The 26,452-nt window shown below is 40.9% G+C and overlaps 1 protein-coding gene and 2 long non-coding RNA genes across 5 annotated transcripts; 2 read left to right on the forward strand and 1 right to left on the reverse strand.

Moving 5' to 3' along the window:
* Positions 1-531: 531 nt before the first annotated feature.
* Positions 532-12,291, forward strand: LOC147873794 (transformation/transcription domain-associated protein-like). Of its 3 annotated transcripts, none has more exons than XM_087349764.1 (9): positions 532-626; positions 2,085-2,294; positions 2,927-3,013; positions 3,510-3,624; positions 4,462-4,613; positions 5,086-5,183; positions 5,695-5,780; positions 6,051-6,239; positions 9,016-12,291. In XM_087349764.1, the coding sequence occupies exons 4-8, from the start codon at positions 3,616-3,618 to the stop codon at positions 6,210-6,212; spliced, it is 507 nt and encodes a 168-aa protein (XP_087205890.1). In that variant the 5' UTR covers positions 532-626; positions 2,085-2,294; positions 2,927-3,013; positions 3,510-3,615; the 3' UTR covers positions 6,213-6,239; positions 9,016-12,291. The 3 variants fall into 3 exon arrangements, with proteins under 3 accessions (XP_087205890.1, XP_087205891.1, XP_087205892.1); XM_087349765.1 differs by having other exon boundaries at positions 9,377-12,291; XM_087349766.1 differs by lacking the exon at positions 9,016-12,291 and having other exon boundaries at positions 6,025-6,190.
* A 7,104-nt stretch (positions 12,292-19,395) lies between these two features.
* Positions 19,396-21,925, reverse strand: LOC147873795 (uncharacterized). Its single transcript, XR_015535353.1, has 2 exons — positions 21,633-21,925; positions 19,396-21,531 (listed from the first exon to the last, which is right to left on the reverse strand). It is a non-coding gene; the product is annotated as an uncharacterized LOC147873795 (long non-coding RNA).
* Positions 21,926-24,113: 2,188 nt separating this feature from the next.
* Positions 24,114-25,892, forward strand: LOC147873796 (uncharacterized). Its single transcript, XR_015535354.1, has 2 exons — positions 24,114-24,198; positions 25,186-25,892. It is a non-coding gene; the product is annotated as an uncharacterized LOC147873796 (long non-coding RNA).
* The last annotated feature ends 560 nt before the right edge of the window (positions 25,893-26,452 follow it).

A 26,452-nucleotide genomic window follows, 5' to 3' on the forward strand; every position in this document is an offset into this window, starting at 1 on the left:
TGTCGTGCGTAACATGCAAAGACTTCCCTGCCCTCTCTTTGTGGAAGACCGTACTAAGTACCGACTGTCGAATTGCAGACAAGCAGTCGCCCTGACGATGGAAATAGTCAGAATTGTTGGACGGTTTAAATGATGAGATTTCTAGATCAATTCGTGATGTTTCACAGGATTACCTCTTTATATACATAGATTGATCTAAGCAATAATGCTATTGAACTTTATGCGGGTAGGGGGGGGACTTGCGCTATTTGAATATCACCTCGTGCTCTGATTTTACCCGCAGGTGTTCAAGTAATATCTCACTGTGTTCAGGTAAATATGTGTCGAAGTCCGCTGGGACTACGAACGGCAGCAACTGTCGCTGTGATCGCACATAGCGGATAGGGCGTGCTGGCGGCATAGTCGCCAGATACCCTCACCGTATTTAGTTCGTTCTGCACGTGTGTCTGACTGGCCTAGTGCCTTTCTTAACACGTGTTAATTGCTTAATTTCCCCAGTTTAAATTCTAACAGTATTTTCATTTCTTCTAGAACTCACCTTACTACGTCGTGGCAGGATGTGGCAACCACGAAGAGGACGACGACGAGCAGTTGAACAGCAGACATCTTGGTGGTGTTGCTTCCAGGTGAGAATGAGGCACACAGCTCCTCCGCTAGCTTATATACCAGCCCTCTCACGATTGCCTTATCTCCAACTGACGCCATACGTCTCCTTAGAGGCAGGTGATACTTAATGGCGCGCTCGTGCCTTCTCGAAGTTGGCACCAGCTGGTTGGTGTGTCACATAATTTAAATTTGAATTTGTCTGAAACAGGCATAAGTTATTAACCATTTGGTGTAAGCAATGCAAAATGAATAATTGACAGTCTTGTTAGTTTTGTAGCGACATTAAGAGAAGGCAGGCTGGTATAGTAATGAGTCTTACGAAAATTAGTCAGGAAAGTGTGTAGGAATGTAGAGTGAAGTCGCGTGTAGCGATAGTGCCGCAAAATGTAGAAGATTGTTTGCCAGAATTTTGTGTGGGGTATTGGTTTGACTTATTTGGCTGGATTCTTTCTTTTCGACTCCGGTGCTTTGAACACGTGGTTAAAGATTGTTGACCTGGAAATGATATGATGTAGGTTTAGTGTTTGTGGACCACCTTTGCTGCTCCCTCATAAATATATATTTTTGCATAACCCCCTCCTTCTCTCATCTTAGGCTCCCATATCCCCTACCATTTAAACCCTCTGTAATTTTTTTAGAGGGCAGAAATCAGTTAGGTAAAGTATGAAATACCAAACCAGTTTCTGCCCTCCTTTTATTTCTACAACTTAATACTACTGTAAGAATCCGCTGGGTCTCGAACTGGCGACGTCGTCCTCCGCAGTCTCGTACGTTGCCTCCTCGGCTACGAGGCGTGTGGTAGATTCGGATTCAGGTTCGATCACTTATGTCGATGCAGTACGTAGTTTATTCGTTCGCTACTAGATGGCCAAGTTCGCAGACAGAGAGAGAAAAAGGAAGATAGCAGTTGGTAAGATTTGTTGCGTGAATTTAGTCTTTGGAGGTGTGGTATGACTGGAGTATGTAGGTTGTGTGTAGCGAGTTGTTAGTGTTTCGCCTTGGGAGATGTTTGCGTGCTACATTGGTTTCAGTTCATAATGGCAAATATTCAGTCTCTTAAAATGCCATAATGAAAGAATCATTGCTGTAAGTTTCTGTGTGCGAACAGTGATATTGGTGGGCTGTTATTAGGTTACGGAATAAGAGACTGGAAATTATGGGGTGTTCTCATTTGTAGGTTGAGGTTATGTGTCGATGATTGTCGAGGAATGATTAAATGAACGCCACGAGGCATTGATAAGTGACATTTATATACTCAGAAGTGTTTATTATTTGCGGGTTTGGTGCCTTGTACAGTTACTCGAAGAATTTCAATATGTTTACCTTTGAACGTGAATTAATGCTTGTTTAGCAATGCTGCATGTATGGTGTGCCCCGAGAACAAAAGTGCATATTCAATCAACTGCGTCATCAGAATGCTGTTTGGGTGGGGAAACTTGATAGTTAAAAGTGAATGCATTTTGTCTTTCTGGGAATAGCTGAGGAGAAGAAGCTTAATTGATCCTTGGGATTCAACTGAGGGGAAAGCTGTCTGTCACCTGACCAGCCTGCTGCTTGCCAGGAAATCAGTGGAGTATGTTCAGTACACTTGGCAGGCTCACTTCATATCGCAACAGAAACTTGGCTGTGATCACGAAGGGCACTCCTGTCTGCTACAGATTTATCTGTCTCAACTTGATGTGCACTGTGTAAGTACACGAGCAATATGATGTATTAGATGTGCTTGTCATGTGATAGAGTTAAGTCTGTCCAAGAATATGTGTCACTGTTCATCATTACAGTGCCATATTTAACTTGGTTGTTGTATTTCCTGGTGATCAGATTTTGAATATCACCATATTTGTGGAAAAAAGAAAGGCTTTAATGCTCAGCAAAACTAAAATATGTAGCAGTAACAAATCAGTGACAACCGAAGTTGCATGGGACTGATGTGATGTGTGTGTGGGAAGGAGATGTAGAGTTTTTAGTGACAGTATTATGAAGTGGTGTGGAATAATGTCAGCCCATACGGCTATTTTTTTAGGGGGGTGGTGGGGAAGAAGAGAAAGGTTGTAATATGAATCTGTAAGAGAGGGAGTTTAATTTTTGTCAGGTGGCTGGTTGTGTCACAGTCGTGACCCATATTTAAAGTGATAACTTGTGAATGGGTTTGTAGTGATCATGACAAAATTTGCCTTGTGAAAATGGAAGGTGCTTGTTCATTGGCTAAGATAGAAGTGTTATCTGTGTGGTGAAGTAAAACTGTGTGTTCTTAGAGGAGTGTGATGCATGTATGGAGGTATCTTGTTTTGTTGAATGTGAATGTATTTTCACTTTTTAGGAGTAGCGGAAATAGAGTGATCCTTCAGATTCTACTGAGCTGCATGCTGTGTGTCATCTGACCTGCGTACTGCTTGCCATAGAAGCAGTGAGTACAGATATGAAACTCCATTGTCAATAAATCACTTTACAAGTTACCAACTTGTTGGCGTAGTAAACAAAGAATAAGGACTAACATTTGTACCCTTTGGGGAAAGATTCCCCGTCATTAATGTCCGAAACTAGTGCATTAAGGACACCAACTTCATATTAAAAAAAATAATATCTGGATGAATATTCGGAATATGTACCAAGTTGGAAGAGGAATACTTCTTCTGTCAAGCAACGGTAATGCTCTGACAGAGGCTGACCGCATGTTGGATGTTTGATCTTACGTGTCTAATCCCCGGTAAGTCTATGAACAGCATTCACCCCCCGCCCCCATTTCAGATTAAATATTTGAATAAGCAGGAGGCACCCATTAGAAAAATAAGTTGGCATGAGATTGTGCCATTTCAGACGACTTTGCCTCCAATGTCTGTGAAAGTGGCCCCTTGAGATTCTAGATTTCTTGTGTATCTTACACCTTTCCTGGTATATTGCAGGAGGAGTGCACCAACACTAGACAGACTGACATCCGAGAGAAGACCGCTTGTGTCCCCGATGGTTGGCCGTCCTGTTGCTGAGTGCGTACATGGAGAAGAGGACTGAATGCAGCGTGTAAATTTTGTGTGCCTCTGGAGAGGTGGTGGAGTTTTCTGTTATTTAACCCATTGAAAGGGGCTTGCTCTGTTGTGGTAATTGTGTTGCAAGTGTGATAGCAACTTAGATATGAATCATGTGAACGTGTAAGGTGTGGATGTCTAGTTATGTGTGTGGGGTGTTCTACGGAGTGTAGTAAAATAATAAAAATGTCGGCCGCAATCACATTGCGTTGATAAGAGTCTGCTTCATAGTGTGGTGGCCAACACATCTCGGAATGAGAGAGAGTTTGTCCTGTGTGAAAGGCTGTAAGTTGCAGGTGCTCTTGGCTTTGGCCGCAGCTTGTCACCAAAGATGTGATTCCTCTTCCTGGAAAGATTATGTTATTTCCTTTTATCAGCTTCATCCCATTTCACATTCTCAGTTCAAGCTAATGCCACAGGAAGATCTTCAAAACGTCAGTTATTGTGAATCTGTTCGGAAGCAGATGGGGGTGCTCTGCAGTTTCACTCGTTTAGGAAGTGCGGCGATGAAGATCTCTGGCATAGCTATACCGGACAGTCTTGATAATAGTGGATGTCCGTTCTCTGACCCAGGAGGGCTTTAAAAGTGTGCTGACCACGCATTACTTAGTTTGTATTTTCTCTATGTAAATCTGTAAAGAGATGTCAAAGCGGGAGGTAACGGGAATACTTAGTGATCATCACCGAGAGGGAGTTTCCAAACAGTCGTTAACGGGAGATGCGCAATAGCAGTTGTCCTATGATCGAAAAGTGTGACTTGCCAGTTACTGTAACTAAAACATTTGACTTCCCTTACTCGTTATAACTTGAAACTGTTGCTTGTGTTTTCCAGGTCGTGGAGACAGCATCTAGTGCTCTGAAGTCGAGCACGACGGATCCGTTCTACCGTCGTCAGTGCTGGGAAATAATTTGCTGTTTCTTGGTGGCATCCCTGAATTTTAATGATGATGAGAATAGAGCGCAGCAGCTTTTCTCCTGTCCAAGGTATATAAGAGCAGTTGGAGGCAGAAGAATATTGTCAAACTAACCTCATTCTTGATATTAAAAAAGTGTACAAAATAAAAGATGTTTTTCCAGCCTGATGGTACTAACATGACATAACAGATTGTTAATCACTGGCTTTTCAACGCAGAATTGTAAGCGAGTCCCATGGCAGTCTATGAGGCACTGGTATAGATTTTTCTCTGAGCACCCAGAACTCAATATTTACTGGTACAGTGAGCCCGTTAGAGGCTGTATCACAATTAGTTTGTGTTTAGTATCCTGCCAGTACCAGGAGGCTTCTACAAGTAATGTATTTCTTTGTCATATCATAAAACCAGATTTCCCATTTGCTCTGTGCCTCTTACATCAGGTGCTGATTTAGGAAGCAGCTACTGCATTGGCCACTGCTGTGACCATTGAACATTAGGATGTGACTGTAATTATCTTTACTCATTGTGATACGCTGTTGCAGTTTTGATGATCCACATGTGGAGATCTCCGCAGTCCATGGGATTCCGTTCAGATTGCAGGATAAGCAAGCCAGAGCCACTCACCAGACGGCAGTCACAGGCAAGTTCATCCGTTTGAGTAAATTGTTTAATAAACTTCTTTTCTGAATTATAATGCCATTATTGAAATGAGAAGACAGTGTTGAAGACCTTTTTTCCTGAAAAGTAGTAAATGGTTTTAATGAAATAAAGAACTTGTCTATTTCTTCTATTGAGACTACAAAGAAACAATGAAGAACGTGATTTTTCTTTGCCAGTGTAAGGAACCACATTTTGAGGCCGACCTCCACATAGTTCTATAATTGAGAATGCATGGAGTTTACCTCCATGCTCCCACTGCCTCATGGCATGGCGCTTAGTCACAAGGATAACTGCAGCTGATATAGCGAACCATTAAATGTTTAAAAATCATAATCTGTGTTGGTTTTCTGTAAGTCCAAGTGGTGTTAGAACCCAAAGACCACTGTGAGAACCTGAAATCTCTCTTAAAACCACATTTAGTATGTGAACTGGTTGAAAGCGTCTGCTTCATATCTGGAAAAGCCAGTAAGGCCTGTTGTGTATGTTGGTAGGAGTGTTTGTTGCTGCAGCCATGAAAGAGTTACGACGGTGTTCCTTGTGTGTCACTACACAATGGTGGCGACATCACAGGAAGCTGGTGAGTTCAGTTTTATAAATTTAGATTGTTCAACATTGAAACAATTTATATTACTGACGGTGAAGTTTCCACCTTTGCTTCCAGAAGGCATTATAAAGTGGCATTACTGATGGTGATATGGAAAATAAATCTGATTGATACGGCTACCTCTTGCCCCTTGTCGGTTGAATTCACCTTAGTAGTAGAAGTGCTACAGATGTTGGCTGTGTTGTAGTGGCTTGCCATTTCTTAATCTTTCATTTAGGTCCTTTCTCCATGACATCAAAACAGGCGAACCTGAAGGGCATGGACCGACTTGTGTTTGTAGACTCCCTTGCTGTCATAATGGGGCACGAGGAGAGGGAGCCGTGTAAGCCGGGACACCTGGCACTTGTTCTTATCTTGGAGACAGCGATCAACATCCTCGGCTCCAAACAGACGGCAAGAGACTGATATCGGTCTGAACCAGGCATTCGTTGTGTGAGTACATGAGCATTAGAATGTATTTGATGCGGTTGTCATGTGAGAGAGATGAGTCTGTCCAATTTTATTAGGTACTTTAGATGTTGTGACTTTAAGTATGATAGTTGATATGTCGAAAGACGTAAATGTGGTGAGGGATTGGCATTATTGCAGTATCTGTGGTACGCTGGAGGCATTCATGATATTGTTCATAGGATATCAGAATGTGAGGTTTATTTATCCTTTTTAGATGTGGGTGGTGACTATTTGTGATAAGGTTTTGTTACACGTGAGATGTGTGCAGTGCTGAGGAGCCTTTAATATGGTCTGTTTACTAATTAATAAGTGAGCATTTGCCAGAGTAAGTAATTTAGTTTTGTGCACAGTGAGCGGAGCTGCCGGGATATTTTCTGTGCTTTTGGTTAATTTTGAGAGTTTGCTGTGTTGAGCAAGGGGATCGGTTATAAAACTTGTAAGTTTGGGGTGTGGTGTTTGTTATGAATTTGGATTTGCTTGCAAAAATGGAGATGACTGTCAGAGGTTCCATTTATTTGACACTTACCATATGTTGAGAGTTGTCAGGTGTCAGTCTCATGGACATGTGATGAGGCTCAGTATTACTTCTGGTATATTCCTAGGTTGTTGGTGGGGTAAGGGGATTTGCATTAGGAATGAGGAGTGGTTTGGTGGGTTGGAACCAAGTATAGAAAGGCAGTGCCACTTATGTGGGTCACAATGTACCAGTGCTGGTGTTGTCAGGATTGTTATTTTATGTCTGTAAAATGGTTGTGAAGAGTTCTTGGCTTAGGAAAGACTAATTTGTTAGTGTTGTCAGTCAGAGTGTTCCTTAGGAAGAATGTAGAGATTGTGTTTTTGTGTGTGTGAGAGAGAGAGAGAGACAGGCTGAAGTTATTGACCATTTAGTTTGGTTAAAGATTGTTGACCTGGAAATGAAATGATATGTCTGTTTGGTGTTCGTTGACCACCTTGGCTGCTCCCTCATAAATATATTTTTACATAACCCCTCCTTCCTCTCATCTTGGGCTCCCATATCGCACCCACGAAAACCCTCAGTTATTTTTTAGAGGGCAGAAATCAGGAAGGAAATGCATACAATACGAAACCCGTGTCTCCCCTCCTTTTATTTCTAGACCTTCTTACTACTGTAAGAATCCGTGCTGAAATGGAAGGGAGAGGACTTTAAGTGGTACAGCTCTTTTGCCAGATGTTTGTTAAAATATTAGATGTTCGAGCCGTCTGTGAGTGAAGTTTCCTTTGCGTATGATTCTTGGAGGTAGAACGTAGCTTTGTTTGTTGCACGTTTTATTGATCTTGTTATTGGGTATTCAATCAGCATATGATCATCATGTTGAAGGGGTCCCGGGATCTTAATAAACATTGTGACCTCAATCAGAAATTGCTGTTAATTCAGTAATCAGCGTGCACCAAAACTCATCTCGTAAAACTGTTTATGACGTAATGTCAGATACAAAATATTGTTTTGTAGAATTGCTTTCTTTATTTTGTTGTGTTTCTACTTGTTACATTGAGATTGCTGCTGCTGGTGTGTCATGGAGAGATGTTTCCTCAAGGTAAGAAAATTTGGTGGCTCTCCTTTACTTAGTGGGGAATCCCCACGTCCACAGTACAGAGTGTCTGAGTATTTGCGACCGGGTAGGTGGCCCCAGCACCCTGCCAGTTTCTCATAGTAACTAACTCCATCATGTTATGTGAATTGGGTGTGGAGCGAGAGAGAGAAGGCATTCAGTTGTCTTCTGGCAAACTGCTGCTTCTGTGGGAAATGTAAAACAGTGCATTTTGACATGGGGGAAGTCTCACATGCTTTGTGTTTGTGCCATGCATTTTGTTTTACAGACCTGCATGCGTTTCTCAGACATCCTACGTGTTAACATTCTGTTCATTGAATGTGTGAGTGAGTAGGATTCAGGTGGCTTGTGGTAGGGTCCAGCCGAACCGAATGCAGTTGTGAACACGGTGATGAACCTTCGCATAATTGCTGGAAATGTGACCATACGAGTAACCAAGACTTTGAATAAAAATCTGCCCGAAGATGTGGGCGTAGGTTTGCGGATTGTTTTAAAAAGGGTAGCAGAAAAACTGAGCGTAGTTTAGTATAATGAATGGCGCGTTGCTTTGGTTAACAAGGAAATGATCATTTTTTTACCGTAACTGAAACAAATTATTTACGAACACACAGTCACGAAGGTCATATTGAACGGCTTTTCGCGTTTGCTTTACTTCATCGTTTTGTCGTCTGATTTGACTTCGTTTGTCCCCACCATTTTCCTACGTAATATGACCATAATTCATTGCGTTGGATACGTTACTGGGCGGGGGAAAAGGGTCCCTTTGTAATTTATGAAAGTGACATTTGACAACTTGCTGAAGCGTAGCCTAGAACGTTTGTACATTGTCCGACAGAATAGGTGTATTTCTACATTGTTTTGAGGTCTTGTTCGTCCTCGTAATCGTTAAAAAAACAACTCAGCTCAATTTGAATACTAAGCAAAGTGTTAAAACTAGCTACTACATGTTTGTCCAGGAAGGCACTGATGTTTTGTAGTTGGTAGTATAGCCAGTATGATCTGAGTTTTTATCCATTTTTGTTGTCTGGATTTGGAAACAGTTATTATTGAAATATGATATTGTGTAATATTACCAGTTAGGATTTCAGTGAGACAGATTAGATGTTTGGAAGAAGAAGATGACAATAATGATGACAGTAATTGCAGTAAACTTGTCTTCGCGATGTGTGTGTTACTTTTTTTTTCAGAATTGTCACCTTTACTCAGAACACCTGATGTGATCTGGATATGCCATTCTGGTCGCTGTGGTGTGACAGAAGATAGGTTGCGGTGTTTAAATATCAGTGTTGTAATGCAGTTTGGAATAAGCAGGGTTCCTAATGACGTAGGATGTGGAAAGAGGCAACTCCATTCTGAATGAATCTGGTTACATGTGGAATGTCACGGCCATAGCACTTTGGAAACTCGGCTATGCTGTCAGAGGAATTTTGCACTTATCTTCATCCAAGATTGTTTCCTTCCACACAAAAGACTGAGCTACGCCGCAGTTTAAAATATAAGGTGACATTTTCATTGATCTGTCTTTTACACGAACATTTGTCATTTCAGAGTTGGTGACCATGAAATAATGACTTTTTGTACAGACTGGATGCAGCGGCTTGTTATCGTTTAGGTTCATTTGTAACAAGGTAAATGTTAGGTGGAAGGAATATGTTGTTTGTGGCAATTCTTACTAATATAGAATATCACAATTTCTTATCTTATACAAGAATTATTAAGAAATCTGTCAAACTGCCCTCCACTCTTTCCATTTTAGTTTTGATTAGATCGATCATTGCTGGTGGACGTCGTGGTCTCTTACAATTGAACAAAGTTTGAGGTAAGGGATTCCTATTTATTATTATTGTTCATCACATTTAATGTTTTCATCTGCATTTTTGAACTCGTGTACGAGAATTAGACTTGTCTTCTTTTTAACACAATTTCAATTAACATTAGATTGACTTGTGTGTGTTCACGGCAACATTGATAATAAAAGAATATTCCAGTAGGCAATTAACTTTTTACAATTTTAAAGGAATTAAACGTGTTTCGTGGCCCAGAATCTTAATAAAAATATGTCGATGCTAAGAAGTGGGGTACATATTCTGAATAATAATTCTAACACTTTACAATTCCTGATACATCGACATTATTAAAGCGTTTTAGGGAACTCTGAAGAATTTTTATTTCGGATTTAGAAGCCTAATTATCGACGAATCTCCCTACATCAGCAGATTAAATCCAGGGAATGTTTGCTGTTATTGAGTGCAAAGTATTTATGGGTGCAAAACGTGGTCTTTCACTTTGAGGGAGGAACATAGACTGAGGGGCTCTGAGAACAGAGTGTTGAAGAAGATGTTTGGACCCAAAACGGGAGTGGGACAGATAAGAGAGAAAAATACTTGACGAGCAACTCACCCGATGTTGTTAGGGTGAGTTGAGTGTTTACAAGGCCTGAAGGGAGGAGACCTCGGCGTAGGTGGCAGGATAACATTAAGATGGATCTTAGGGAGACTCGATGTAGCGAATTGGCTTTCCGAACACGATAATGAATCATCTGGTTCAGTAAAGGAAGTGGGATGTTCTTTGACAAGCCGAGAACCATAGAATATCTTGCTCATTGCAGGTTGAGAGTAGCGTGATGTAGGCCCGATCTGCGCATGCGTTAGAACGACTTTGAGATTTTGTGACTGTTCCCAACTGTAATTCTCGCGTTCATTTGATAAATTTAAATGACGTATTGTGCTCTTGGTTTATATAAACGTGTAACTTAGGCAGGAAAGTCCTTAATCATGTAAGCTCTTACGCACTTTTACTTCTACAGAGAGAGAAGAACTCGAAAATTTTATGCTTATGAAAAGGCGTAACCTTCTTTTTCCAAAATTTGTTTGTTAACTGCCCGGTTCTGCAACAAAGGTCGCATAATTTCTGTGGCATGTTTTTGTAAACCTTGACAAAGATGGCTTACTACATCGGCGAGCGGGAGGTCATTGCCCCGATCAGCTGGTAATGCCGCATGGGTTAGTAAATGACGTCATAGCCTCGCGTCACACCCAGGACAGAACAGGACTCTGAAGCCACGGATAGAGCGAGCGATACAATCCCATGTCAGCAGATGCGAGTCGAGAGACCGACGGAAACAAGGCCATGAGAATAAAGCCTCAGTGGGAGACCCGGAAGGGGCGAGGGAGCCATCTCAAGCGTGCGCCGTGGATCATAAAGCATCAAGGATTGGACTGCGAGACGCGGGATCAACATTTCTAGATCAACGATCACGCAGGTTATGAACTGGCCGTGACACCAAATGAGACTCGAGTCCATGCCTACCGATTCGCTAAGCTAATTAAGAATCCCTGAGACAACCCATCAAAACCCCGAAATATCCCACCAGCTACGTCGCTCTCTGGGATGGGACGCAGTGTGCGACCAGCCACGTCGTAGCGGACGCCGCGATGTACGCGACAGACATTAAGGAGGCTAATAAGTCCTTTGAAAGTGCGACAAAGTTCAAATACTTGGGAAAAACAATAACGATTCAAAATGATGCTCACGAGGAAGTTAGGAGGAGATTAAATTCCGGAAATGCTTGCTACTTCTCAGTTCAAAATATTTTGTCTTCCCGTCTGATTTCTAAGAACCTGAAAATTAAAGTATACAAAATACTAATTTTGCCTGTTGTGTGGTATGGGTGCGAAACATGGTCAATTTCGTTGACATTACTGTGTTGAATATTTCGGGCACAAACCTGGGTCCACATTTTCGCCTTCCGCTGTTATGTTATGGCAGTGAGCGTCAGTGTGGACCCGGCTTTAAGAGGCCGAGAAGTGAAAATGAAACTTAAAGATAAAAAGAAGAAGAAGAAGGCAGAGCTAAGACTCGAGAACAAGTGTCCATATCCAGAAAATCATTCCGTACCGAGCATATTTTATTAGCCACGTGATCTAATTAGAGGTTTGTGGCGACTATTACCGATTGGGTACAAGAATGTTTTGTGGGGTGGAGTTATTTTATCACGTGCTCGTGGCTGATTTTCTAAAGACATGCGTAATTTAGTATTTAAGAAGAGCCGGTTATTTCGACAGGCTTCTGTACGCTGTCAGAATTTTCGTTCACTGTTTAACGTTCAAATGCGGCAGGCAAACTTTTTAAATTTTGGGACTTTACTGAGTTACGATGCAACTGACCATGAATGCAGAATGCAACGTGCGTGTTATTTCAACAATTTTAGCGTTCGTGAATTTCTTGTCACAGTGAACTTACTAAAACTGCAGCTGTGGTAGCTTGCTTGGTGACACACGCTATGCGACTCCACCCCCATTTAAAAGAAGGTTGAGCTGAAACAGGGTGTTTCATGTTAATTGTCGTTGAAATAAAATTTACTGTGCGTTAGATGTATAACACACCTCTTTCGATCTTTACTTTTTATGTATGAGGGGATGGTTATTCATGTAATAAATGTTTCGAACCCCCTCTGAGCTTAAGATTATGGCAGAGCAGATCTCTATCTATCTACCTGTCCGAAAGTCCATCCACCTGTCTTTATTATCCAGAGTTTCCGCATAAAACACAGTAACTAAGTACAACAGCAGAGCATACAGGCTTGGATTCAAACCAGTAACCTGCCGAGTACGAACCCCATTCCACAGCGCCCAGTTCCCAAGCCGCGCGTCGATGCCTGTTCGTTGCTTGGTTCTCAGCGTCAATAACAAATATAATGCTCCATGCGCTGTGATCTAATAGGGCAAACCACGGAAGTCAAGAATACTTTTCCAGAAGTCAGATTTCTTGAACAGCCCAGCGACTATTACATTGTCAAGAAGCATTCTGTTCTATAGTTTGTTTCGCAGTCAAATCTAGAGCTCATAACGTGACGAGAACAGTCCTAATGTATTTGAATACATTTATACAAAGACTGAATAATGGCTACAGATTTTCATGAAGCTAAACCTACGATGGCTCAATTTTGTGGGCCCTCAGATTTTAATTGGGAAACTTGGATGTTTCCAAGTTAATGTATGTTCAATAATTCTCTTGTGTTTGGATTATTTACGACGCGAAACTTGGTCAGTGGCATTTATGCAGTGTCACAAACGCCTACATTTTGCGTTTTGGGCGAATGCTTTGTGTTGAAAAGCTTGAAACATTGGGTACTTGGCTAGTAACAGCGGAGGGATACAGAGTGACATAGCGTGGGAACCGCGGCGCGCCATTTGCTTGTCTGGTCTCTAACGTCACTTACCCCAGGTTAAAATTTATATAATTTTATGTGTGTCGAACTTTAAAACCCAAATAATAGGCGTACTAAATATATTTAGTGACGTCTGCACTTATTATTTTGATCATTAAATGCCGTCCGTTTGTTAGATTTAGCTTGAACCGTCACAGGATGTCAGGTGGGGTGACATCTTACGGGCGAAATCGCTCTTCATTTTTTTAATCGCGTAGCATCAGAGAGCCATTAGCCTTCGTAAGGGTGAGACGTGAGCCTGCCTGCAGTCTATCTTGGCCTACATCGTACGAATCTGGTATTGTAGAATAAGCAACTAGTGTTCATAAGTTGTATTAAATAGTTTACGTGAAATTAATTGTGATTTCGTATTAATAGAGACAAATTAAATGTTCTCGGAAACGTCCAAAAGCTACTTCACTTTTCTTTGTATAGTTGGATAAAAAGTAGTTCGTGGTGTGTGCAAATCAGGTCGTGTGAAACAATGAAGAAGTGTTCACTAAAAACGTCGTAACAGTTTCGTGATTTGAAATAACTTCGACTTTGATTTCACGTTGCTCGGTCAACAATTGCAAAATCATTATTCACGATATTCATTCCAACATGGAAAATTACGTGCGAAGTTGGTAGCCATTATGGCGTCTTTTTGCGATGTAGAAATATTAAATATTCAAGTCATTCAGAAATGAAGAACTTTTCCAAAATATTAAATTTGTTTGCCGACTTTTGAGCACGTACACAAAATTACTGCTGACCAGTGGCTTTGTAATCCGCGTAGCCTATAGGAACTGTACCGAGTACACATTAATATGAATAATTAATTAGTTGCAAAAGTGGTAGACATTTTGATTTTTCCGACATGAATATTCAAGCTGATCTGAATTATATTACATATTAATAATGAATGAGTTTTGCAAAGTTTCTAGAAGTTTCTCTTCAAAATTCTGGCGAACGTTTGGGAATCAAATTACTGTAGGACATTAATTGTTGATTGTCATTCTTATGATTTAGTCTAAAAATTCAGTGGTCCCATTGTAAAGTTATTGTCGTAGTTTCATGAAAATAATTTTAAATGCACTTGAGGAGATACTTAAATAATTATTGTGATAATATTATGTCAGTTCGGTTTCATATAAATTGATGAGTACATTTCAGTCAAATAGGGTTACGATGCACTCAGATGTCATTGCTAATATTAAATAGTTTTGTTTTCATATTTATAATCAGCTATTTACATGTGACATTACCGTAAAATGACCTCGCTCGGCTCACTGCTTGTTGCATCCGGAAGGCTCTCGGATAGATTCCCGAGCTGGTACAGAAGGTTTCGTGTTTTTATCCAGTTTCTCAGCGCATAACTAGTCACTGTGTCTTATATTATACTTTATTTTCGAAGCTGCAAAATGATGTGAGCACTAATGTACCAAAGTTAAGTCGTGGGCAATTCTTTTGCTGATCCTGGGATTTGGGATTCGTGCAATAGAATGACGGACAATTGTCTTCCTGTGATTAAATGAAAAAGTTAATTACACTTGAGAAATGTGAAATTCATTTCTTAGGATGTCTGCACCATTCCACCCCTTCAAACTACGTTACATTTTATCTTTACGTCGACACGTTAAATGATTTGTTACATCTTTGCAGCTTTTCCTGTACTCTCGCGTAAAATATTCCCATTATCCATAGAGTCAGGAATTCTTCCACTATTTCATCTTCCAGGATAGGAAACCATGAACACTTTTCATCTCCTCGTAAACTCCCGTCGTTTGTTCTACTTAGGCTACGAAGTCTAAACTGCAGTGCGTTTAAAAAGTTCGGTTCATTGTGTTCAGAATTTGTACAAAACTTGAAACATGTTCGCCTGCACCAACAAATTATTCCCCATTATAGCCAAGGTTCTTGGATTGTGACTGAGTAAGAGCAGTAACTGTCAAATCCGCTGACGTCACGTAAATTAAACATTGATATAAAGTTATTTGATGGCAGACTCCACACACGAATCGTACAAATTATCATTCTTTCTGCATGACTAACTCACTAATAAACCTAATAATTCTTTCCTTCTGTGTGCATGGCCGGCGAACACTAACTTTTCATGATTTGTACGTTCACGTGTGCCCCTGCCATCCGTTGCTTCTTTGAATGTAGACAAATTTTAAATTTCGTTTCGTGAAAGAGCTTAAGAATGAACTTCAGTCGAAATCACGGCAGTAAATAAATGGGACCAAAGGCGTCCCCACTCACAAATTCAAGGAATATTATAAAGAGTAGTATGATAATATTAAAAATGTCGCTAAATATGTTACTTGTGATGGGTAGTTGGACAGAACCTTCTATTTAATGTGTTTTGTTCTGAAGTTTCGGTCAGGATTACCACAGTGAAGTTTGCAAATGTTGAACACAGCTTCCATATCAGGTGTTATGTTATCCTGACATATCAATAAGAGCTCTTAATTAATTTACATCTCGACGCTGAGGCTCTCTGTCCCTGTTCCAACTTCTCGATTCTCTTCCACGTCTTCATACATTACAACGTTCTCTGGAAATTCACTGCCACAAAAGAACACGGAAGTTAATTCTCGTCACCAGAAAAACCGAAATTCTACTCCTAGTCCGAACCATTTAACTTAAATTCGGATCTTAACTCCGTTTTAATAATATTCTCCTCCACTCCGAGGCCCCTTAGCTCGTGTCACGTGTTTCCGTGTCAAAGTTTTTTGCTAGGTTTCAAATTCCTTGGGCGTGGCCTTCTTGATGTAATCACAGGAAAGAATAAAATAAATGAAACTCCTTCAACTGATACATCGTTGTTATATCATCATGCTTCGAGTCGAGAATAATTTCAGTTATTGTAGAGTATGAACTTATGTAGGCGTTGCCTTAGTTTTCTAATTTGTTCTGTGCTAGAAAAGATGATTCCATGGACCCGGAATCAAAACTTTAAATAATTCATTTTGACCAAACATCGGACGGCCGTCTTCGCTATGTGAAACTGAATAAAATCACGAAACCAAGCAAAGAGGAGGTTTTTGATCAGAGGAGCTTATGAATGCAACCAGTGGTGGACGGAGCACGGAAAACCAAAACTGTTTTGTTATTGTTAAATTGAGATTTGCAGACATCAGCAACAAATCTTTTTAAAATTGGTTGTCTGTCCATTGAAGAGCCTCCCCCCCCCCACAGCTTATATTTTATACGCAACGTGTTATGTATGCTGTCTAAATGCCCAGCCAATCGTAACCATATTGATTTGTTTATGGCTGTGATGTTCTCACACTAAAAGGCCATGTTACACGATCATATAACTTGCCGAATTCGATGGCGCACGCATTCATCGCGAACTAACAGACATGTCGAAATTTCGTAGTTATATCGCGCGGTGTATTACAGGCAGGCAGGCTCTGGTCATTGCGGTAAGATTTTCGATAAACCAGGAAATATAAGAGAATATTTGCTCGTCAGGGATTTCGAAGTGTTTAGTGTTCAGTAAAGATTGGCTCAGAGTTTCGAAAGAGTGTAAAGTCTGTGTGTGAGTGAAGCGGCCCTCTGAGTATTTGTGGTTGTGTTGTGTTGTGTTGTGTTGTGCCAGCGAGAGACTTCGAACCAGGGACCATGGCAAGAGGAGCAACGCGCAAACAGTAAAGTTAAGAGAAAAAACCAGTGTCGGCCGAACCCCTAGTGGACGAGGACCCATCCGCTGGAGGATGGGCTGGGTGCTCGCGGCAGATCTTGTACGCCATAGCATAGGCACGGTCTTATCAGAGCAGCCAGGCCCCAGGTTGCCAACGATAACCACGTCGGTCCGTGCCAGGCAACTTGTATTTGACGCGGCGCCCGCCACGACTGAGGGCATGTTAGGTTAAGGTCAAGTTGGCAACCCTGTGCACTTTATACTTTTTTTATAGTTTGTAAGTGTCCTCCCTGCCCTCCCCGATAGGTGCCCAAGTTAGGTCGCGTGCACTTAGCTTTTGTGTCCATGGCAATGGACGTTCAGTTAGGAGGGTTTGATATTTCTGTGTGTTTTTTTTTATCACAGGGTGCACAACTTGACAGGTTCGGTCGGCACGACCAATGAAATCAATGCGAGAAGGAGAGACAGACAAAAAGAACTTTTGCATTCTCTTCCTGTGAACAAATCGCATTGCAAGGAAAAAGATTCAGTAAAGCCAAAATACGTATTTTGGTTCTTCAGTCTTTCGCTTCAGTGCTGAAAGATTTGTCTGAATCTGTAAGGTTATTTATTGTCAGGAATTCTGAAGAGAAATATTATGTTTTGTTGTGTGTTTTATTCTGTGAACTGAATTACAGGTTATTCGACGTTAGAGAAAGACATCGATTGTGTTTTTTCTTAAGAAAGCGTAATTCAGCGTTATCGAACGCAGATCAGTTACACGAACATTTTGCGTTTCGTTTGTCCGCGAGAATCGCGGAATTGGCGCCGGAGTTAGGATTTTGCACGACGAAAACTTCGCCGACGTAATAACGCGCTTTGGTTTGAACAAATTAGGAGTTTCGTGTGTTGTTCCGGGCCGCGAATCCGTGTCGCTGTTATTTTTTTCAGGAAGGCGAACTCCTTGCACGGGCGTAAAGGTAAGTGACAGAATAAAGGTGGGTGAGAGGTTCGACGTTGTTTGGTCCTCGTTTCCGACGTTTCGTTCTTCGATTCAGTGAACCGTCATTCCAGCGCGACAAATCTGAATTTCGTGTTCTCGTTTCATTTCCGATCTTATTGCGACGTCGTAAAAGCTCGATAAATTTTAGTGTGCGTTTTCGTTCGCCGAAGTGGATGGCCTGCAGTCGTGTCGCTTCGAAGTTGCGCTTGTCAAAACGGACAACTGCAATGAGCAATCATAAATGGCTACTGAACTCTGCGCATGCGCACAGCAGAAGAGATGAGTCACGGAGTCAACGAACAGCACAGGTAAGTTTTCTGAGTTCGTGTTCTTACTTCCAATGTATGATTGTTGAGCCGTTCTTACAGAAGTCGTTTTGTTTGTTTGTTTGTTTGTTACAGGTCCCGCTCATTTCCTGTGCCTCAACGTGGCGAGCGGGTGAAACAAAGAACGATGCACGCCCGAAATTGGTTTTAGGTTTTACTTTGACGGAAATCCGTCCATTTTGGTCACACTGTTTCGTCTGTGTGCGGTTATGATTCGTGATTTGCCCAAGTTAATTGTCCTTTAAACGTTTCAATGTTATTTCGCGTCGCCTATTGACACGTGTTCGTCTGTCTTATTTTCTCCAGGTTGTGAGGATTTGAATAGGAGAGTCGACTTATGCACATAAGTGACGTGGAAATTATAATGGAAATGTCCGGGCAGTATTTTACGAAGTTGTGATTCATCGATTTTGATTAACATGGTTCGGGTAATTTGGACAATTACTCGCGGACGGATACGATGAGACTAATGGGTGGTCTTTAAAAAACACAGACGAGGGGGATTGTTTTGGTTTCTTAATTGTGACACTCTGTGGCACTTATAAAAGTGTCAATTATTTGCTTTCATGAATGTACAGAATTGAAAAATTTGACAGGGTGACCAAAAATGCTCGGAATGATGAAAGAACGTTTTGATATTTTGGCCAAGCAACGGAAGTGTGATGATACAAACTTCTGTTAAACCTCTGTTGTGTGACCACAGAGTTGTATTCGTGAATCTGGTAATTTAGAAATTATGGGGATGCATCGTTCCTTGGCCAAACAGGATGAACCTGATAATTTTAAATAATTTCCTGGTCACCAAACCCTCGTTCACAGCTTCAAATGCATTCAGTTTTTAGCTTTTCAAGAAGTTCCCTCTTACAAATCCTGCCATTTCAGTCTGAACCTGTAACCTAGCAACCTTAAATTTATTTTCATGTTAGCGATGTCATGTGTTGAATGTTAACCGAAGAGATTTTCTGAATCTTTCCGAAATTATTCACGTGTCTGTAGTAATAGCAGTGCCTGGATCCAGTTTCTGAAATTTAATGTCTGAAATAGTCATTCTTATAAGAATTTCTCTAACTATACATGAGTCAATTAACTCGACTTTTATCACAAGAATAATTTTAACATTTGCCTTAACGTCACGTATAAGAATTGTGGAATGGAGGGCTTAATGTTCATCAAAAGGTTTCAGGTAACTCGTGTCATCCCTAGCTCAAGTTGAATTTTGACACTCTGTGAAAATGATGTACGTAAATCTGTGATTTATCGGAAGGTACTGCGCCTGCAGGTACTTGGAACAACTAACAAAAACCAGGACAGCTCATCCGCAGTCCAATTCTTGAGCACAGGACGTCCAGAACACAGAGCAGAGGGGCTACGCCTTCAACAATTCATCATCACGAAGTTTTGTTGTTAACTTGATGCATGTTTTTGGATATTTCCTGGGGATTGAATTAGTTTTTCTAGTGTTACAGGATAATGTAAGCAGAGCCAGCGTCTGAAATGTTGTTTTTTCAACAAAAATATATTTGTTTCGAAAGTGCAATTAGCCTCTTTACCGTCCAGTAAGATGTTAATTTTAACTTTGTCCAGTTAACACAGTTTATTCCAGCAGAATCAATACAAATCACATTAAAATTACGCAATTTATAATATTTCTCTTTAGAGTAAATTAAATGTAAAAATACCTTCACGGCGACTACCAAAAACACGTAAATAAAACCGAGCGCCTTACTCCAGACTCCTCCCAGTTCCACAAGAGGCGCCACCATCACCTCGTTTTCATCTCGTGCTACCAAGGTCTCCTACGTCGCACTCGCATAGCAAATTATGATGAGCATTGACTATTATATTAGGAGCAAACCTTCGTGTGTTTTTAAACATAATTCTCGTATGTTCTAATGGTGGTGCAATGTATTCAGTACAGCTGTTTCTCTGTCGTTCAATATCCTAGAAACAAAGCGAGCTCCTGAAACGCTGAGCGATGGATGAACACAAATCTTAGTACTTAGTACATCGTATTTGATTCTGTGTAAAAATGTTGTTTTGAAATTGATGTTGCTAAAACTTCTGTCATTATTTACGAGATAAATTGTTAGTATTAACGGAAATTATGAATTGTAAAATAGTATCAAAGATTCTGGACTGAGAGCTGTGTTTTAAGTCCACCTGACGTCATATTTTCAGGGGCTTAAAATGTCGCCTTTGATACATTTCATTGCCTCTTCTTTCTCAATTCCTCGTGGCGTCTGTTTCGTCTCTGTCTCTGAGAGTTTGTTTCTGTTTTGTGCGGTCGAAATTGGAACTCCATTACGACAACTGAATCATCCAAATTCGAAAGAGTTCAGAGAAAGTTTCGTGCTTTGTGCCACGGTAATTACGAATGCATTTTAGTTACAGTAAATATCTCAGGCGGCGTCTTGATGACTTCCCTTTTCAATTCGTTTAAGAACAAAATTAACTTTTTCCGTGTTTGATTTTGCCATTTTCCTAACCTCTGTACATTTACGGTTGGTCTCAATTTCAAGGTCAGAGGCGTACTGCGTGTTTTTGTGCAGTAATTAAAGTTAAGATTCATCCGCGAAAGACTTGCTCGTGTTGTGTTGGTGGACGTGTATTCGCGTTAATAGACTTCTATGTCACTTTTATTATATTCGATGTAAAACAGGGCAATTGATAGTACGAATTAAAATAAATGTATGCTTATAAAAAATCCGGACAATTTGTGACCGAATGTCAAAGTATCATAATAATTATACACTGTCGTCTTCGTTACTTCAATGCTACACGAATATTCAAAATAATAACGTGTAAAATTTACTGCGATGTAACTTAATGAAGCTTCTACAAAGTACAGTCAAATAATTAAATAACTTTAGAGCGTGATGGAGCACGTACACACAGACGTAGTGTTCCGTGACCGGAAAAACCTAAATGGAGAACAGCCCGTTAAATCGGAAAATGTTGTGGGAGATTTGTCGCCAGTTACGAGAAAAGGAGAAAAGCTTTGACCTTGGTAGTGCGCGCAGAGCATAAGGAAAATGTTTTCTCAGCTAGAATACGTTCTCACGGCGGGGAGTACGAAGACGCCCGTCTTCTGCGTTGTAGCGCCGCGAAGTCTGGTAGGAGGTCCCTCCTGCCTCCATCATCACGTCGTCTTATCGCCCTGACGATGGAGGCATCAAGCAGCGACCAGATATACTACGTCGGTTTGAAGCCGCAGATTTACAACCCTCAGACTTTTAGAGAGGTCAGAACTGCCGAGGTCAAATCTTTCGCCCTGAGTCAGGAATAATATGCATAGCAGATCGTTACAGATTGCACAGTCCTTTAATTACGAGTCGTAGTTCGTGAGTTTTTTTCTACGCACTTGTTAAGTAGCTGAGCGTTGCCACGTACAGCGCTGATTAGATCGCTTTAGCCTTTATGTCCGGATCCCTTGTTTTCAGCTGCACTTGTATCGTGTCTCAAGGTCCCCTCCCCGTCCTCCCCTGCGCCTCATCGTGGGAAATTGCAGGTGTCCGGAGTCTTTTTCTGTAACTTGTTTGTCAACTTGTTTTTCACCTGAAAATAAATAACTAAAGCCTCAGCTGAGGGATCTTTAATTAAACCCCGTAAACCCAGCAAAAGAGTCCCATAAATCCCTTCATCGAACCCAAACCCACCTTGGCAACAAAGCAAAGAAGAAAGCGAACGGTTACACAACCTCTTCAAATGCCATGCTTTCAGCTAACAGATGTATTTATTTATTCGCGGTATTTTGTAAGGTACTTTTAGGTATTTTAATGAATAAGCACAAAATATTACCACAAAATACACAAAACTAGGAACTTGATTTAAGTTAAGGCACATACGGAGTAATGGAAAAATGAGACAGCTCTAATCAAACGGGGAATTCGAAGTATCTTTAGGAGATAAAATCGAATACAGAATCAGCTTAACAGATGATAAGCCGGGCCTGAACGAAGGCTACGCCTTCTAACTGCCTGGTACCTCGACAATACCTCACCAGAATGCGCCACTAACCAGGACGTGGTTAACATAACACATCATTTATTCCGGCCCGAGTCCATTGTGTTACAAGACAGAACAGTTTCATTTCTTCGAGGATACCAGCAGAATCTAAAGTTCTCACGGCGGTAAGAACGAAATTTCTTTCGTTCTGGATTGACCACTGATCGGCGCTGCAAACCAAGGACAAAGTCTTTCCTTCCTCAAGCGCAGAAAAATCAATAACGTCCCGAAGTTCCTCGTCCGACAGATGGCAGGAGAGTGTTGATGTAGACCGTGCACGCAGCTAGTTTCAGCTCGCAGACACAGATAGCGCGCGTGTCAACACTTCCACTTCCTGTTCGTACGGCGCATGTAATGATGACGTATATTGATTTGCACGTGTTTAACTATAAACATAATTCACTATGGCATGTAATTAGCAAATGGTCATTTTTGGTCCAACAACACAAAGTTTATTCGCGGGAAATCTGTTGTCTCGTCTCAGTAAATAAAGAAATAAATTAATGCCAGACTGCGTGACCAAATATCCAAAAGACAGTCGCCTTCCTTTGAATTTTAAGTTAATATTCATTAACGATGCCATTTTATAATGTCTCAACTTTTCGGTTCATAATTAATATATGATATAATGATTACCAGTCAATGGCCCATGAATATTGGTCATTTGGAGAGAAATTTTAACTGTGAAAGAGGCTTAGAGCCTGCCACTTCAAAACCATCGTCAGTATAGGCTTCTACTGCACATTCTTCACTTAACCGGAAATCTTCTAGAACTATCTAAACAAAAGACGGAGCCTAACGAAGGTTTATTGCGATTACATACGAAATTCTTTCGCACTAAAAGGGCTATAAGCTGTCTATTTCTTCTTCCTACTTTTTAATTTCTGTTTTGCATGGATCAGAGTCCTTCATCGGAATCACTCAAGAAATTCATTGAATCCAAAGGTTCATCACCGTGTTCACAAGATTATCCTTATTCAAATTCAACCCACTCTCTAACATTTAACTTCATTACAATCCATTTTAATATTATCCTTCAACTTACTCTTATGTTTCAGGGTAAATTTAAAGTGACATAGAAGATGCTGTAGAATCTATTTTTCTTACAATCTCTGATTGATTAATTAGGTTAATGGACGTTTAATAACTTCACCTAGATTCTAGGTTGTCCCCAGACATTGTGGAAAAGGGAAGGAAACCCCCGTCCTGCCAAGAATTGAAGCCCGAACGCCCAGTTCGTAGCTAGTAGCCTGAAAGAAACGTCGTGCCATTTCAGAGGCCCCAATCCGGATTGACGGAGGCGTTACTTATATACTTTGTATATCATCTTGGAAATTCAGCGGACGCCGACTTCCTTATGAGCTCGGCGTAAACCGTAGTCAGAAATGTGGGGCGAACGCGATGCCTTTTCTAATAAAGTAACTTTTCTTTTGAATTCGAATCGTTTCATTGGAAAACAGAGACAGACAACGGCGAACGAATAAAATGTACGGAGAAGAAACATGGATCTGAAACAAGAGGGAACACAATAATAATTGTGATGTTACCTCTCGTTCGATGTTTGTCTTTTCCACGGATCTGCGTTCTGGCATTCGACAACCGAAACCTCCCAATCGCAACCCACACCGAGGAGTCGCAATATATCGGTACAACCCCCCACGCCTCCACCCCAACCCGCGTTATTAGAGCCAAGGACTGGAAGGAGGGGAAGAATGGAGACAGAGCCCTTGGGCAAATCATCTCTTTTATTTTACCTCCTGTAGCAGAAATTTCTTTTCCGAAGTATCGCCGTTGTCATGCGAGCAGAACGACGCTGTAAACGTTGGATTTAAAATTTAAATGTTGACGAGTATACTCGTCACTACATTTAAGATTTATTTATAAACGAAGTTGTAACATTTGATTTTTTGTGTTTGTTTGTAACAAGATTTATGAAGCCAACGCTCATATTTGCGGTGTAGAACGGTCATCAGACACTGAGATCACTGGTTCGAATCCCGCTGACGACATTTTCGCCTTGCAGCTGCGCATTTTGCGACGAGCTCATTCCGCGTCTACCGTCAGAGGATTAAAAGGACGAGTTTCTCACACGCGAAAATATTTCCACACTACTTTCAAATCCTTTACACCATCTCGTGCATTTTGCAAGAGGACTTCAATGACTGTCGGCCATCTTCATAAACCGTTGTCATGTGGTCCACGGTTCACATAGAACAGGTCAGTAGGAATGACCTTTTATTCCTTGCATTGGGTTCAGACTCTGACCACTAAAAGGTCCACGGCCGTGTTCCTGGTTTTTGCGCCATGTAGAGTAGGCGACTAGCAGCGTCAAAGACAAATGTTTCGGAGACTAACTCTGTTTCCATCATCATGTTAAGTTAATGTAATTCACCGATGAGTCCGTGACACCGTTTCAACTTGCAACAACTGCCGACTCCTCTCAAAAGAAGTCTGCGTTTCAAATATATTAATTTCCCCCACTCATTCCGAAATCTGAGATTTTGTAACATCATTGGTTGGACTTCCCGCTTAGATTTGTGATTGGTGGAATATTTTAAATTCAAGTCTCTGATTGGTCGGTTCGATACCCGAGGCCAACTGTTACAGTTTACATCGCGTGGAGACGCTAGGTCACTTATGCCTACTTTTGCATTAACCCAATTAATAGGGGTCGGACCTCCCAGGGGCGAAATACTGCAATGGCCAGTTGAAAGAAGTTTCGAACTTCCTGGATGTGGATTTTTCGAAAGGACAGCTGACATTGCTTCGTCCTTGATGGGCGGTCATAGTCCGAGCTCGACCTCATGGCTAGACGATTACAGTTGGTTCTTCCTCAGGCACATGGCACAACTCGGCCAAATTTAATTTTGCAATTTTTTAAATAAGACACGTAGATCAGAAATCGATACAAAATTCACAGTCTGTTGCCTTCATAATGACGTTTTTGTAAACGATGTTCATGAAGCAAGAACATTTAATCATGACGGTTTCGTAACTCGAAACATGTCGCCACAAGTGGATTCATTTAATACAAGACGTAAAGAGAAACTGCTGTGTGTTGATGAATGGTAATTTTTTAGATAAAATTAAACGTTTTTAAAATAATTAATTTCAATAAAACTTCTTGAGCAGAAAATAACGAGAAGAAATAATTTTTCCTTCTTTGCTGCAAACAAAATTTCTCTTTATTTTATGTTTTTGTAGCTACTACACCAATTCCTAGTTTTCTACATTATTTTCAACAACAACAACAACTGTGTCGTGAAGAATTGCACCAGCTCAGTGACTTCGCTGCCCTCCCGCGAGCGCCGCTCCAATTAAGGCCTATCCGTGTATTCAATGAGAGTCGGAGATCCTCGCCCACCGACTGAATCTATGTCAAGATATCCAGAGAAAACCTTGAACTCTTTCCACGCACCAAAGTAAGAAACGATGTAACCACACCAGGTTCAAACCCGTCGCTACATCAACAGAAGGAGTGTTACGTTTCTCCTTCAACATTTTTTTACGTTTCTCCTCCATTAATTTCTCTCTGTATTTGTAGGCGTAATCGCTTGCATTCGGTAGGTTCTCGATGACACAAGTCGACATCCCGGATCTACAAACATTCATGTCTGCCGCCTTGTCCCTGCAATTTGAAATATTAAAAGTGAAAACAAATTCTCTTTCATCGTCCATTAATATAATCTACACTCAATATAATTTTTATCACATTTCGCAGACACAGTTACAGAAAATATGTGTGTATATATACTTGTACTTTTGGGGTTTTAAAATATCAGAGATTTCGGTGTAGAATGTAGAGATTGTGTTTTTGTGTGTGTGTGAGAGAGAGAGAGACAGGCAGAAGTTATTGACCATTTAGTTTGGTTAAAGATTGTTGACCTGGAAATGAAATGATATATGATGTCTGTTTGGTGTTCGTTGACCACCTTGGCTGCTCCCTCATAAATATATTTTTACATAACCCCTCCTTCCTCTCATTTTGGGCTCCCATATCGCACCCACGAAAACCCTCAGTTATTTTTTAGAGCGCAGAAATCAGGAAGGAAATGCATACAATACGAAACCCGTGTCTCCCCTCCTTTTATTTCTAGACCTTCTTACTACTGTAAGAATCCGTGCTGAAATGGAAGGGAGAGGACTTTAAGTGGTACAGCTCTTTTGCCAGATGTTTGTTAAAATATTAGATGTTCGAGCCGTCTGTGAGTGAAGTTTCCTTTGCGTATGATTCTTGGAGGTAGAACGTAGCTTTGTTTGTTGCACGTTTTATTGATCTTGTTATTGGGTATTCAATCAGCATATGATCATCATGTTGAAGGGGTCCCGGGATCTTAATAAACATTGTGACCTCAATCAGAAATTGCTGGCAATTCAGTAATCAGCGTGCACTAAAACTCATCTCGTAAAACTGTTTAATGACGTAATGTCAGATACAAAAGAAATTTTTTTGTAGAATTGCTCTCTTTAT

This window comes from Zootermopsis nevadensis, unplaced genomic scaffold, assembly GCF_977971745.1.
Source record: "Zootermopsis nevadensis isolate Lab colony 2312 unplaced genomic scaffold, Znev_1.0 Znev_ptg000016l, whole genome shotgun sequence".
Lineage (NCBI taxonomy): Eukaryota > Metazoa > Arthropoda > Insecta > Blattodea > Termopsidae > Zootermopsis > Zootermopsis nevadensis.

Excerpts from the sequence above, each read along its gene's own strand:
- LOC147873794 (XM_087349764.1), top strand. Across the intron at positions 5,184-5,694 it reads TCACCAGACGGCAGTCACAG|GAGTGTTTGTTGCTGCAGCC; the intron begins GCAAGTTCATCC and ends GTATGTTGGTAG. Across the intron at positions 5,781-6,050 it reads GGCGACATCACAGGAAGCTG|GCGAACCTGAAGGGCATGGA; the intron begins GTGAGTTCAGTT and ends ACATCAAAACAG.